Raw genomic sequence first — 12,497 nt, 5'->3', positions numbered from 1 at the left:
CAAATTTAGTAGCTTCAAACAACACATATTTAATATTTTACAGTTTTATAGACTTAATGCAGGTCTAGCTGGGCTAAAATCATTGTTGGCAGGGCTGTGTTTCCTTCTGAAGGCTCTAGAGGGGAACCCATTTCCTAACCTTTTCTGACTTTCTGAGGCTGCTCACATTCCTGGATTCCTTCTTCTGTGTTCAAAGTTTCCTTCTTCTGTGTTCAAAGCCAAGTTGAGTTCTCAGATTGCAGCACTCTGACCTCTTCTTCTGTCTCTTTCCTCTATTTTTAAAATCACCCTTGTGATTACAATGGGCCTACTAGGATAAGACAGGATAATCTCCTCATCTGAAATTCAGTTAATTAGCAACCCTAATTCCATCTGCTACCTTAATTCCTCTTTGCCATGTAACCTAATATATTCATAGGTTCTGGGAATTAGGACATGGATATCTCTGGGAGCCATTATTCTATCTACAATACCTTCTAAGCTAGAAGTCATAGAATCTCTCTATTATTTATTTTAAGCTACAGCACCTCTCCAAGATCATGAAGCCTTACACTGAGAGAGAAATAGACCAACATTTAGAGTAAAGAGTCATTCAGTGTCACCTAGTCCAGTCCTCTCTTTTATACATGAGGAAGAGAAACAGAAGCTGATAGAGATAAAGTGGCTGGCCAACATCACAGTGAGTGAATGTCACAGTGGTAGGAATGTCACAGTGGTAGGAGTGGAATTGGAACAGTTTATATGAAAGCATGGACAGGGATTACTAGTATGAATGATAGTCTTTGATGTGTATTACATGATTAGGCCTATAATTTTTATTTCTTGACACATTAATAACTTTACATGATATGTGTCTCTTTCAAAATAACAACATTTTGTGCCCTTGTTTGGTGATCCGTCTGCTCTGCCTCTCACCTATTCACTGGTAGAAATAAGATAATAACCACAGCATTGTTTGTCAAAACCCATGGTTTGAATCATGAAAAAGAATTTTAAGAACCACTGTGATAGACCATCATGTCATCATTTCTTTAAATCCTGGATACTATAATTGACATAATGTCAAGGTATGGTTTTGTACTTATCCTTGCCCCACTTCCTGATTGTGACTCTGATTCACTGGATTCTCTCCCTCTCCCCCCTTGTATTCTTCCTTCCAGAGGCTGTGTCATTGGACCTACCTTCCATTTTAATGTTCCGGCTCTGCACTTTGGTGATGTTTCCTTTGGTGAGTAATTTTCCATTTTAAATTAGAAATTGAATAGGATTCCTTTTCTCTACGTGTGAGGAGGAAGGTTTACAAAGAACCTCCCTTCCACAGCACTGGAATACGAAGTCCAGCACAAGGACATTCAGAACATGTGCCCTATATCTGATTGCCCTGCATAAGAAAACAGAGTCCACATAACCATCCCAAGTCAGTTACTGCCAAGAAATCTTATACTGATTCATTGTTTGGAATCTACTGTATAGTTCAGCTCTGAAATGTTAATGTAAATGCTATATACCAGTGGTAAGCCCATTATTGAGCTCCAAGAATATCTAAAACTCTTTTATCTAGAAGTCAGACCCTTAAAAAACATCATGGCCCCTAATATAGTACATTTCAATAGAATATGGTAAAGGAGAAGCCTGTCCCCAAGATGCCACTGATTTCCTCAAAATGCTCTTCTGCTTTGAAGTATCTACAGTTTCCAGCGAGTACCAATGACCATAAATATATCACAGACACAGGGCTTTTAAAGTGCAGGTATTGATTTTTATAAATGGGGCTGCTTCTAACATGAATAACTTCATTTAATGTGCTCCAAGTTGAGTAGTAGAGGTCACTAGTGATTTCTAGTTACAATTTTAACAGTGGTGGCAGCAGAAGCCAGATTGTGATAAGATAAAAAAAAATTGGTAAAGATACTCAAAGTAGTATTTATTTGGCAGAGTGTAGTCACTCTCTTAAATATACCTATGAGACAGACTTTGTTTATAAGAAATTATCCTCACTGTCTAAAGAGTTTTATGGTAGCTCTGTAATTTAAAAATAAATATATTTATTTTGAACATTTGATATGTTCCTTTTGCATGATCCTTAGATGCAGCATGAGTTGTACATCCTAGATGCGGCTGTTCAATCTCCATCCATTACCTACCCTTATTCTACACAGCTTGGCAACTATGCCTCTCCCACAGTGGCATAAGACTAGACATTTATACATGAAGTGGATGAGCCAAAGGATTTATGGATTGCTGGACGCCAGGTGTAGCTGAGAGTAGGAGTATTGTATTGATAACAAGGAACTAAGTACAAGTCAGCATCATAAATTGTGAGACTCCTCCATGACCTACCTGTCTCCTCCACTTGAGCACCCCAAACACTGACAGTCAGGCATAAAACTTATATATTGACAGGTAACTAACGTTGAGAAATTCATCCAGAATGTAGCACTGAAAGCAAAAGAGTTAAACTATATGAAAGGGAAATAAAGGGACATGGAAAATAGGATTTAAAAGTTCTAACTAACTAACTAACTTGTATCTAATAGATACAAGTTCTAAGTTTACAAGTTTAAAAGTTCTAACTTGTATCTAATAGATAAAAGTTCTAAGTTTACAAGTTTAAAAGTTCTAACTTGTATCTAATAGAAATTCTAGATGGAGAAAGAATGAAAATGGCCAAAGAGCAATATTTGAAGAGATGGTGGCTGAGAATTTCTAAACTGAAGAAAAACATTTGTCCTTATAGTGTGCAGCTGGATGCTCCTTCAATTCTGTGGCTCCATCATAGGTAGCATGTAGCTTCTATGTCTTGGTCAAGATTTCTGCCCTAACCTAAGCCATCATACTCACATTCCAGCCAGCAGAAAGGAGGAAGAGACAGGGAAAGGGTACACCCCTTCCTTTTAAGGACGCTTCCTAGAAGTTGTACACACCATATATGGTTATATCCCAATGGTGAGTACTTAGTTGTGTGGCCACAACCAAGCTGCACATAAGGCTAGGAAATACAGCCTCATTCTGGTTGGCCACATTCACAACCAAAACTTAGGGATTTCGTTACTTCCAGAAGAAGGAAAAGGATAGTGGGAGATAACCGGCAATTTTGCTGTAACTTAGCAAATCTGGGCAACATCAATTAAGAATCAGCCAGGCGGCCAGGCACAGTGGCTCACGCCTGTAATCCCAGCACTTTGGGAGGCCGAGGCAGGCGGATCACGAGGTCAGGAGATCGAGACCATCCTGGCTAACACGGTGAAACCCCGTCTCTACTAAAAATACAAAAAATTAGCCGGGCGAGGTGGCGGGCCCTTGTAATCCCAGCTACGCGGGAGGCTGAGCAGGAGAATGGCGTGAACCCCAGGGGGTGGAGCCTGCAGTGAGCGGAGATCACGCCACTGCACTCCAGCCTGGGCGACAGTGAGACTCCGTCTCAAAAAAAAAAGAATCAGCCAGGCATAGTGGCTCACATCTATAATCCCGGCACTTTGGGAGGGCGAGGCGGGAGGATTGCTTGAGCCCAGGAGTTCAAGACCCCAGGCAACGTAGCAAGACCCCATCTCTACAAAAAAATAAAACAATCAGCTGAGTGTAGTGGTACATACCTGTGGCCCCAGCTACCTAAGAGGCTGAAGCAGGAGGATCTCTTGAGCCCAGGAGTTGGAGGCTGCAGTGAGCTGTGATTGCACCACTGCACTCTAGCCTAAGCAAAAGAGCAAGACCCTGTCTCTATAAAACAAATAAACAACAACAAAAAAACCCTCATAACTCTCATTAGGAACCAGGAAAGAAATACAAGTGCAGTTATTTAAGGCAGTAAAAACAGATAAGAGAATGCTATATACAACTTCTTTAAAAAATAGGAGAAATGGATGAGTTGGGGGAAAATATATGTTATTAAAATTACCACAAGGAGTAGAAAACCTGAATAAAAAAAAAATCATAGAATATACTGAAAAAGAAGTCAAATATCTACCCCTGAAGAAAAGACACTAGGTCAAACAGCTTTACAAGTGAGTTCTACCAAATGGTGAAGAATGGATGTATCTCACATCACAGAAAAATGTAGAAAGCTATTAACTCATTTTAGGAGACAAATATATTCACAGTAAAACAACACAAGAAAAGAAAAATATAGACCCATCTCTCTTATGAACATTGATTTTAAAGCATTAGCAAGTCACATGCATAGAGATGCATTTTTAAAATTACATCATGACCAAGTAGAATTTATCCCAGAAATCCAAAAATAGTTTAATAACAGGAAATCCATTCATGTAATTTACCACAATTTATATCATCTCAGTTCATGCTGAGAAAAATATTCCACAGAATCCAACAGTCATTCATAATTAAAAATAAAAATTCTTAGAAAACTAAGAGTAGGAGGGAAATTCCTTAATATGATGAATGAAAAATAGAAAAAACCTATAGTGGGAAAATGTATTTAATGGGGACCTTTATTCATTTAGTAACATACATTTAGTAATATTAGTTTAGCTATGTTCTAGACACTATTCTGGGGACCGAGATATTACAATTTAATATTGAAAGCATTCTGATTCATTTTCAGAGACAAAAAAACAAAAAGCAAAAAACTATTCTCAAGCTATCATATAACATTGTTCTGGAGGTCTAAGCCATTGTGATAAGAAAATAAAAGGAAATAAAAGATAAGTAGTTGAAAAGAAAAAAACAAAACTATCATGGTTTATAGAATGTATTATTCTCTGCCTAGAAAAACTGTGGTAATTAACTGACAAGCCATTAGAACTAATAAGAGTTTAGCAAGATATTCAAGCAAAATATTATTTAAAAGTAGATTTTTAAATACATCAGCAATGATTAACTAGAAAATATAATAGAAAAATATTATAAAACTATATAATAACCTAACAATAAATGTGCAGACACTACAGGAAGAAGATAATTGGTTAATTCCCTGGTGAAAAATTCACAGAAAGAGCCAATAAATTTTTGAAACAAAGACCAGTGACTGTGGACTTTATCAGATATTATAATGTACTTTAAAGCATAGGCAAATAGACTAATAGAAACAAAGCTATGACTACAGGGGAATTTACACATGCTCAATGTGAAATTTCAGATCAGTGGAGGCATGGGCTGCTTCAGAAAAGGCAAAGAAACAATTGGTTATCCATTGGAAATAATAGAAAAGTTAGACTTTTACCTCACATCTTTCACAGAAAAAAATCTCAGATCTATTAAACAGCTAACCATGAAAAACAAACTTTTTAAAATATCAGGAGAAAATATAGGTGGTTATGTTTATATGATAGCAAGTGTGAAGGTCTTAAACAAGATGCCCAATGCAAAAGCCATAAAGAAAATGGTTAGTAAGTGTGGCTCCCTAACATTAAGCAAATTTCCAAACAAAAAGATTTCATGAACACAGTAAAAAGACAATGCTTGCAACATAAATAATAGGCAAAGTATTAAAATCAGAATACGTGAACCTTCAGAATACGTGAAACTAACTCCTGCTAATCCATGAGGAAAAGTGAAATTATGCAATAGAAAAATTGGCAAAATAGATGAATAGACATGTATTAATTGGTAAGTGTATAAACAGAATAGAAGGTCTATGAAAGACCTATTAAAAGGTGCTTAATCTCAATCATCTTAGATGTTTTTTGTGAAGAAAATTTAAGTATTTTTTTATAAACCAACTAGTATTTCTCATGTGTTCCCACACTACCAAGCAAGCATGGCAGGAGTTGGGGGGCATTGAGACACTGGCATGTGGGTGCCTCATCTAGCTAACCACTTACCCGTGGCGCCCATATCCAGTGAGGTATTGCGGGAACACTGATGGCTTGTCCTTTCGGCTCCAGCAGAGCCAACACCGACTTGGCTTCCACTGACTCCATTCCCCCTAGAGCCAGACCTGTGCTTCCCCCATGAAGCTACTGAGCACACTGAGATGTGCTGTAAGTGTAAAATACTATTGATTACACGTTGAAATGATATTTCTGACATGTTGGGTTAAATACATTATGTTGTTAAAATTAATGTCACCTATTTGTGTTTTGCATTGTATTTCCATTGGACAGTGTTAAGCGAATCTCTCTTCTGCCTTCATAGCCATTGAGGTATGGTTGCCTGGCCTTTTGCTATGGCAGCCCCGTTGCAGACCCATGGCAAGTTCACTGTTCTCAACCCAGCTACCTTCCAGAACCATGAGTGGGAGGAAGGGTGCCATGTGTCCATGTATAATGCCTGGGTCCTTCTCCAGCCACACAGGAACTGAGAGATCCTTGAGTACTAAGATTCCCTTTCAGCCTAAGCATACCATTTTTATCCTGAGTTAGCTGCCCCAGGCAGGTATGAGAATATTCTGTGAAGTGGTCTGCTCTGAGATTCCCAACAAGAAAGCCAGGCAGAAGTCCCTTTGCTTCCAACATTCCCTCAACCTATTTAGCCACCCTATCCCTGAGATTCTGGCCTGTAAGGCAGATGCCATAATGTACACATCTGGCCACTCTGTTATTCTTCCCCTTCCCACACTCCACTGAGACAAAAGGAGTAGCCTTTCCACTTCCTCTTCCTGTTTGCCAGAACTCTCATATCATCACCTCCTTTTCCTATATGCTGTATGCCAAATAAGAAAATAACCTGTGTGTCCATTTAAAGAATAACCTGTGTGTCAATTTAAAGGCTCTTATTCATTTTCAAAACAATGACACTGATAACATTATTCTCCATCAGATCTAGAATCGGATTTTTGATGTTAGGGAGCCCTGGCTCACACAAAACCAGGTACGCATGCTCCAAGGTTAGATAGGTTTTTTTCCCTTAACCGTCTTCCATTTGGGCCTCCTTTATTAGGACGTGGGAAAGATTGTCATTGGGTAATTTATCCATAGTTTCCTTGAGCTATAGAAATAAAAATCAACAGCTGTTCCTCATAGCTGGTTCAGCTGAAAGTTTTGGTAATTAGCTTAACTGAAAATTAGAAACAATTTACTTTTCTTTTGTTGTATAATATCTTATTGAACCATTTGATGATATAGCAGCTATGCAAGAGGCCAGAAGACACTGCAGAACCGTGATCCCCAAGATTTCCCAAACCTGAGACATGGAAGCTTATCTCAAAAACCAACTTAATCCACCTTCAAAACCCAAGTTATCTTTTATTTTAGTTTAGCTATGAATGTTATAAATTCTTTAATCTTCTCTGTATTGTGGCAGGAAATGTCAGCAATAACGTAACTTTGGGCTTGCCAACAGGAAATCTAAGGCAGTCTGGTTTTCAAAACCACATGGGTCAGTGGATTTAGGCTACTTTGCTTCTGGAGTCTGCACTGCATCAGCCAAAGCGTGGGGCAATTTTGTGTTAATTTCCAATTATATGACCCCCACAATTGAAGCCTCATGACTCCAACAAAGTACCATTATTTCCCCAGGTGAATTGGTCTCTCATCAATCAGACTCTTCACAAAGAAGCATGGTGGCACCGGAGGATGTGGAGAGGCATTTGAAACTTTCTTTTTTTTTTTTTTTTTTTTGAGACGGAGTCTCTGTTGCCCAGGCTGGAGTGCAGTGGCACCATGTTGGCTCACTGCAATCTCCACCTCTGGAGCAAGCAATTCTCCTGCCTCAGCCTCCCGAGTAGCTGGGATTACAGGCGCCTACCACCACACCTGGCTAATTTTTTAATATTCTTTGTAGAGACAGGGTTTCACCATGTTGGCCAGGCTGGTCTTGAACTCCTGACCTCAGGTGATCCACCTGCCTCTGCCTCCCAAGTGCTGGGATTACAGGTGTGAGCCACTGTGCCTGGCCACATTTAAAACTTTCTAATTATTACCCCACATGTGCAAGTAGGGAGGTGTTAATGAGACAGATGAGCATAAGCTTGTTATTAGCTCAGGAATGAAAGACTAATAGGGATGCATATAGTTCCTGATGCAAAAGTCAAAGTGATCGTTCCAGGAGTAAGCCAAGAATTGGAGGAATATTTTAGTTATTTCAGAATTATGGACATATTATGTGGGGTTTAAAAAGGTTTGCAGAGGCTAATATAGTGGGGAATACATTAAGCTAACTAAAGTTGACAGTATTATCCCTGTATTGACACTAAGTTCCATTCCTAAAAAGGAGTCTGTTATAGATTAGTGTTGGAGATGTGGCATTTATTTGCTTGGTGGTGAAAATATGGATTTTGCATCAGGGACTGTTGAAATTGATGATGTTGTGATAGGTGGGTGGTGGGTAATAGTACTATATGTTGGTTTCTAAAATTTCTATGGCTATAAAGATTCTTGATGGTAGGATTGGATGTTGGATGACATACCCAATAATTAGTTCTGTTGACTACAGCTGCAGTAGCATGAGAGAGTCAGATAATAGAATTGGGTGGTGATTGTCTTTGAAGGAACATTGAGGCATAGATGAATCCTTGGATGGGTTAAAGAATAAATGGACCAAGTAACAACTGGCATGCTAGCTGATACAATAAAGGCCCAGGTAAATATCTGCAAACCCACTATTTTTCAGGAGATACAAGGATGTGTTGAATGAGAATGAGTTTGAAAACCTCCAAGCATTTATTGAACTCGGCCATTGAATAATGTGGACAGAGAAGTTATTACAAAATATGATAACCTGTCTGGGATTTGGGGACAGAGTTGTTCAGATAAAGCATCAAAAGATGCATTACCGGTGTCTCTTCTATGGCACTGATATAAACTGGCAGTATGTAGCTCAAGGAGAAATATCTAAGTTGACCTTAGGAGGGTGTAAAGCAGGGAGTCAGGAGCAAAACCGGATTGTAATGGTCACAGAATGATCTTAGAAAGGTTGGCAGAAGAGATCATAGTAGGTGTGAGCAAAGCATGCCCAAAACAAGTTGTCGATAACAGTAAGGAGACATCACAGGGTGTATCAAAATTGTATAACCTTAAGACAGTAAACAAGGAGTAATATGGCAAAATGATGAAAAACAAAAGCACACAAGGGAGAGTGTGAGAATCAGTAACGTCAGGCATCTAACAAAATCTCATCCCATCAGTCTTGAGCAGAAGCTATCTACTGTGGGTAAAGTCTGCTTGTTCTGAGGGACTTGAAATAGCAGTCTATTTCTGAAGGTCATCTGCTTCTGAAGGTTTTTTCTGTTTTTTTAGAAAACCTCTATTTAAGATCCCCAGTGAGAGTATTTTTCAACACGTCTTCAGCCAATAGTTTAGCTTCTATGGGCATCTTTTTCCTCAGAGGTCCACCTCATAATTTAACTGCAAGGTCAGTTGTTAGAAGGCTCTGAAGAAGACCTTCATTGGTGTATTTTTCAGGGTACTCATTCTTCAGTTAGAAAGAGGGGAGGGCTTCTGAGGGTGGTATTTTAGGGAAGCCTTCTTAAACTTATAGATGAGCTGGTTCTCACAATATTTTGTTATGTCTGCATGAAGCAAGATTGACCCAAATTGATGAAATACTTGTAATCACATGGATCTTCTAGTTATTATTTCATAAAGTGAATAGTCTATGAGTTACAGAGGGAGCTAATCAGATCTGATGGCCATCAGAGCTAAAGGTAAAACTCTTCATCAAGGAACTCAGAACCTCAGAGAACTGGGCCAACTTAAGATCAATAATACTATTTTTATGCTCTACATTTCCCAAAGATTGTGAAATTTTTCATCAAAGGGCCAACACACTATAAAATTCTTTTTAACTCTTGTAGTGTAAGGTAACATTCCCCAGGTGGGAAAATTATAGTCTACAATTTCTTAGTCACAGTAACAGCAGTGGTCTTTCTGTACAGAAAGGCTCAAACCCATCCAAAGAATTTACAGTTACAAGCACATATTCTGAACTTTGTGAGCTGGGCCTAATCCACATATATTCCAGAGACTCACATCCTGCTTGTACAATGTTTCTGGATGTGGTAGCAGGATGTGAGGCAGGAGCCAGCCACATCCCCAGCTACAGAGGAGAAATTTTCCCATTGATTCTTATTCAGAGATTATTTCCTCTCTTCTATGGTGGTGATGTTTTACATATGATAAAACATTTTTGTCAAAGACCACTTGGATTTGGGGGCATAGTTGGTATTCCGGAGACCATTGGAATAAACAGAGGTTCCCAATTTTAGGCAACATTTGTTTTCTAAATCTGAGGCTAAATTTTCTATGTCCAAAATGAGTTGGATGTATGTGCTTATTGATCTCTCATATTCTGAATTATTTCTATGGACAATGACAAAAATGCCACCTGATTTGCATAATGATCTGCCAACACAGTTCCCTTTGCTTTGTGTAGATTTTTACTTTACTAGAAAAATAAAGAATCCGTTGTCTAAAATATTCCATGAATCCCCCAAAGTCTCTCAATTATAATTTAGCGTTTTGTCCTGCATGTTGATGAATCAATTTAATACTCTCATTAAATAGGGTTCATTCTTTAGTAGAGACGTCATGTTCCAAATAATATACTGTATTTTTAAAGAACTGTAATTTTTCCTTTACAGCCTTGTGATCTTCCGCTGCTAGTTTCTGCTACTTAGGGCTTTTTAGGTCAGGTGAAAATAAGCATCTTGAAGGAGAATTGAATCTCTTGAGAATGTTGTATTTTAAATCATTGTACAAGTATTGGGAGAAAGATCAGGTGCCTCTGTGAATCCTTGAGACATTCCATGCAATTATGTTGTTAATTATTTGAAGAGAAGGCAAATAAATATTGACTTTTTATCTACTAGACACTACAAAAGGGAGCATAGAGGTCTACAACTGTAAAGTACTTGCATTCAGGTGGAACTGTAGATAGAATAGTATTAGGATTGGTTGCAACTAGAAACCTAGGAATAACATTCTTATTAACGACCTTCAGTCTTTAACAAATCAGCATCCCCTTCCTTTAGGCTTCTTGACAGCAATATGGGATATTACAGGTACTAGTACAAGAAATTGTTGTAACTAGGAGGTCATAATTGGCTTTATTCTGTGAAAAAGTTCTGGCTTTAAGGAAGCAGTCTGGGCAATGGTTTGGAAGACCGCATGAATCTTTATAAAACCCACTTTCCATAATACGCTCCACATTCACAGATCATCTAACTCACAAATGGTCAGATCAAATAAGGCTAAGCCATCTACAGTTTCCAGAGTCGTTATTTGGTAAGTCCAGGAAAGTCACATGTAGCATGATTGTGAAGCTGCCTTCCAAGCAGTTCCTCTGGAATTTCCAAGAATAACCCTTCAAGTGCACTCAATCTCACAGTTCTTTTTGCATGAAAGATATCTTCCAAGTAGGTTGGCAGGTGTGTTATCACAAAGGATACATGAATGTGTTTCCTCCAGTGGCCTAATGTGTAGACAAAAGCTGAGACATGAGGCAGAAGTAGATCAACTCAAAATAGCCCTGACAGCAACAGTCATTACTCCAAGAGACCAAGTACGTTTTATTACAGCAGAGTTCAAGGTAGAAGAGTAGCATTTCCATCCAGTAGAAATATGCATTTTTGTTCTCCTGTATCTATAGATTATTCTTCTTCTTCTGAAAGTGGTATCAGATACAATAGCTACCTAGGGAATCGAAAATCAGAGTTTAGTGGCCGGGCACTGTTGCTCACGCCTGTAATCTCAGCACTTTGGGAAGCTGAGGCAGGTGGATCACCTGAGGTCAAGAGTTCGAGACCAGCCTGGCCAACATGGTGAAACCCCGTCTCTACTAAAAATACAAAAATTGGATGGGCGTGGTGGTGCATGGTGGCCCACACCTGTAATCCCAGCTACTCAGGAGGCTGAGGCAGGAGAATCACTTGAACCTGGGAGGTGGAGGTTGAGGTGAGTTAAGATTGTACCACTATGCTTCAGCCTGGAAGACAGAGCAAGACTCTGTCTCAAGAAAGAAAGAAAGAAAGAGAGAGAGAGAGAGAAGGAAGGAAGGAAGGAAGGAAGGAGGGAAGGAAGGAAGGAAGGAAGGAAGGAAGGGGAAGGGAAGGAAGAGAAGGAAGGAAGAGAAGGAAGGGAGGGAGGGAGGGAGGAAGGAAGGAAGGAAGGAAGGAAGGAAGGAAGGAAGGAAGGAAGGAAGGAAGGGGAAAGAAAAGAAAAGAAAGAAGAGAAAGAAGAAAGAAAGAAAATCAGAGCTTAGTGTATTGCTTGCCAAGCAAGAAAGGTCCACATCTCTTAAGAGAGGAGTCTCACGGAACGATGCTGGATGCAGTGACAAAGCAGCTTTGTCTAAGAGAGGTAAAAGCCAGGTGTTAGTCTCTGGCTGGCTCTAAAGCAGTTGGTAAAGTCTCTCTTGGGAAAGGCTATTTTTTGATACTGTGTCATCAGCCCTAAGAGCATGATCCCCAGACAGGTCTAGGACACACTCTATCATGTCTTGGCAAGCTCTGGGTCACTCAGCGGGCAAAACCGTGCAGGCTTTTTCTTTTACCCACTGGCAAATAAAAAGAGCAAGCATGATTCCATGTAAAAATGTATGTTTTTGTGTAAGAAATAAATGCAAAATATACTTCTGCAAGACTACTCAGCAAACTACTAACA

At 39.1% G+C, this 12,497-nt stretch overlaps 1 protein-coding gene across 10 annotated transcripts in view; it reads left to right on the top strand.

Moving 5' to 3' along the window:
- HYDIN (HYDIN axonemal central pair apparatus protein) overlaps window positions 1–12,497 on the top strand; it is a 491,920-nt gene that overhangs the window by 222,082 nt on the left and 257,341 nt on the right. For 9 of the 10 annotated variants that reach the window (XM_055298612.2, XM_063611543.1, XM_055298611.2 and 6 more), the window contains one exon: window positions 1,161–1,228. In XM_055298612.2, the coding sequence (XP_055154587.2) occupies window positions 1,161–1,228 (68 nt within the window). Of the gene's footprint in view, window positions 1–949; window positions 1,068–1,160; window positions 1,229–12,497 lie in introns of those variants that run through there. The other variant, XM_063611545.1, reaches the window with a different exon arrangement.

This window comes from Symphalangus syndactylus, chromosome 11 (genome assembly GCF_028878055.3).
Source record: "Symphalangus syndactylus isolate Jambi chromosome 11, NHGRI_mSymSyn1-v2.1_pri, whole genome shotgun sequence".
Classification (NCBI taxonomy): domain Eukaryota; kingdom Metazoa; phylum Chordata; class Mammalia; order Primates; family Hylobatidae; genus Symphalangus; species Symphalangus syndactylus.
The sequence above is the reverse complement of the archived record's forward strand: the minus strand, read 5'-3'. Positions and strand labels throughout refer to the sequence as shown.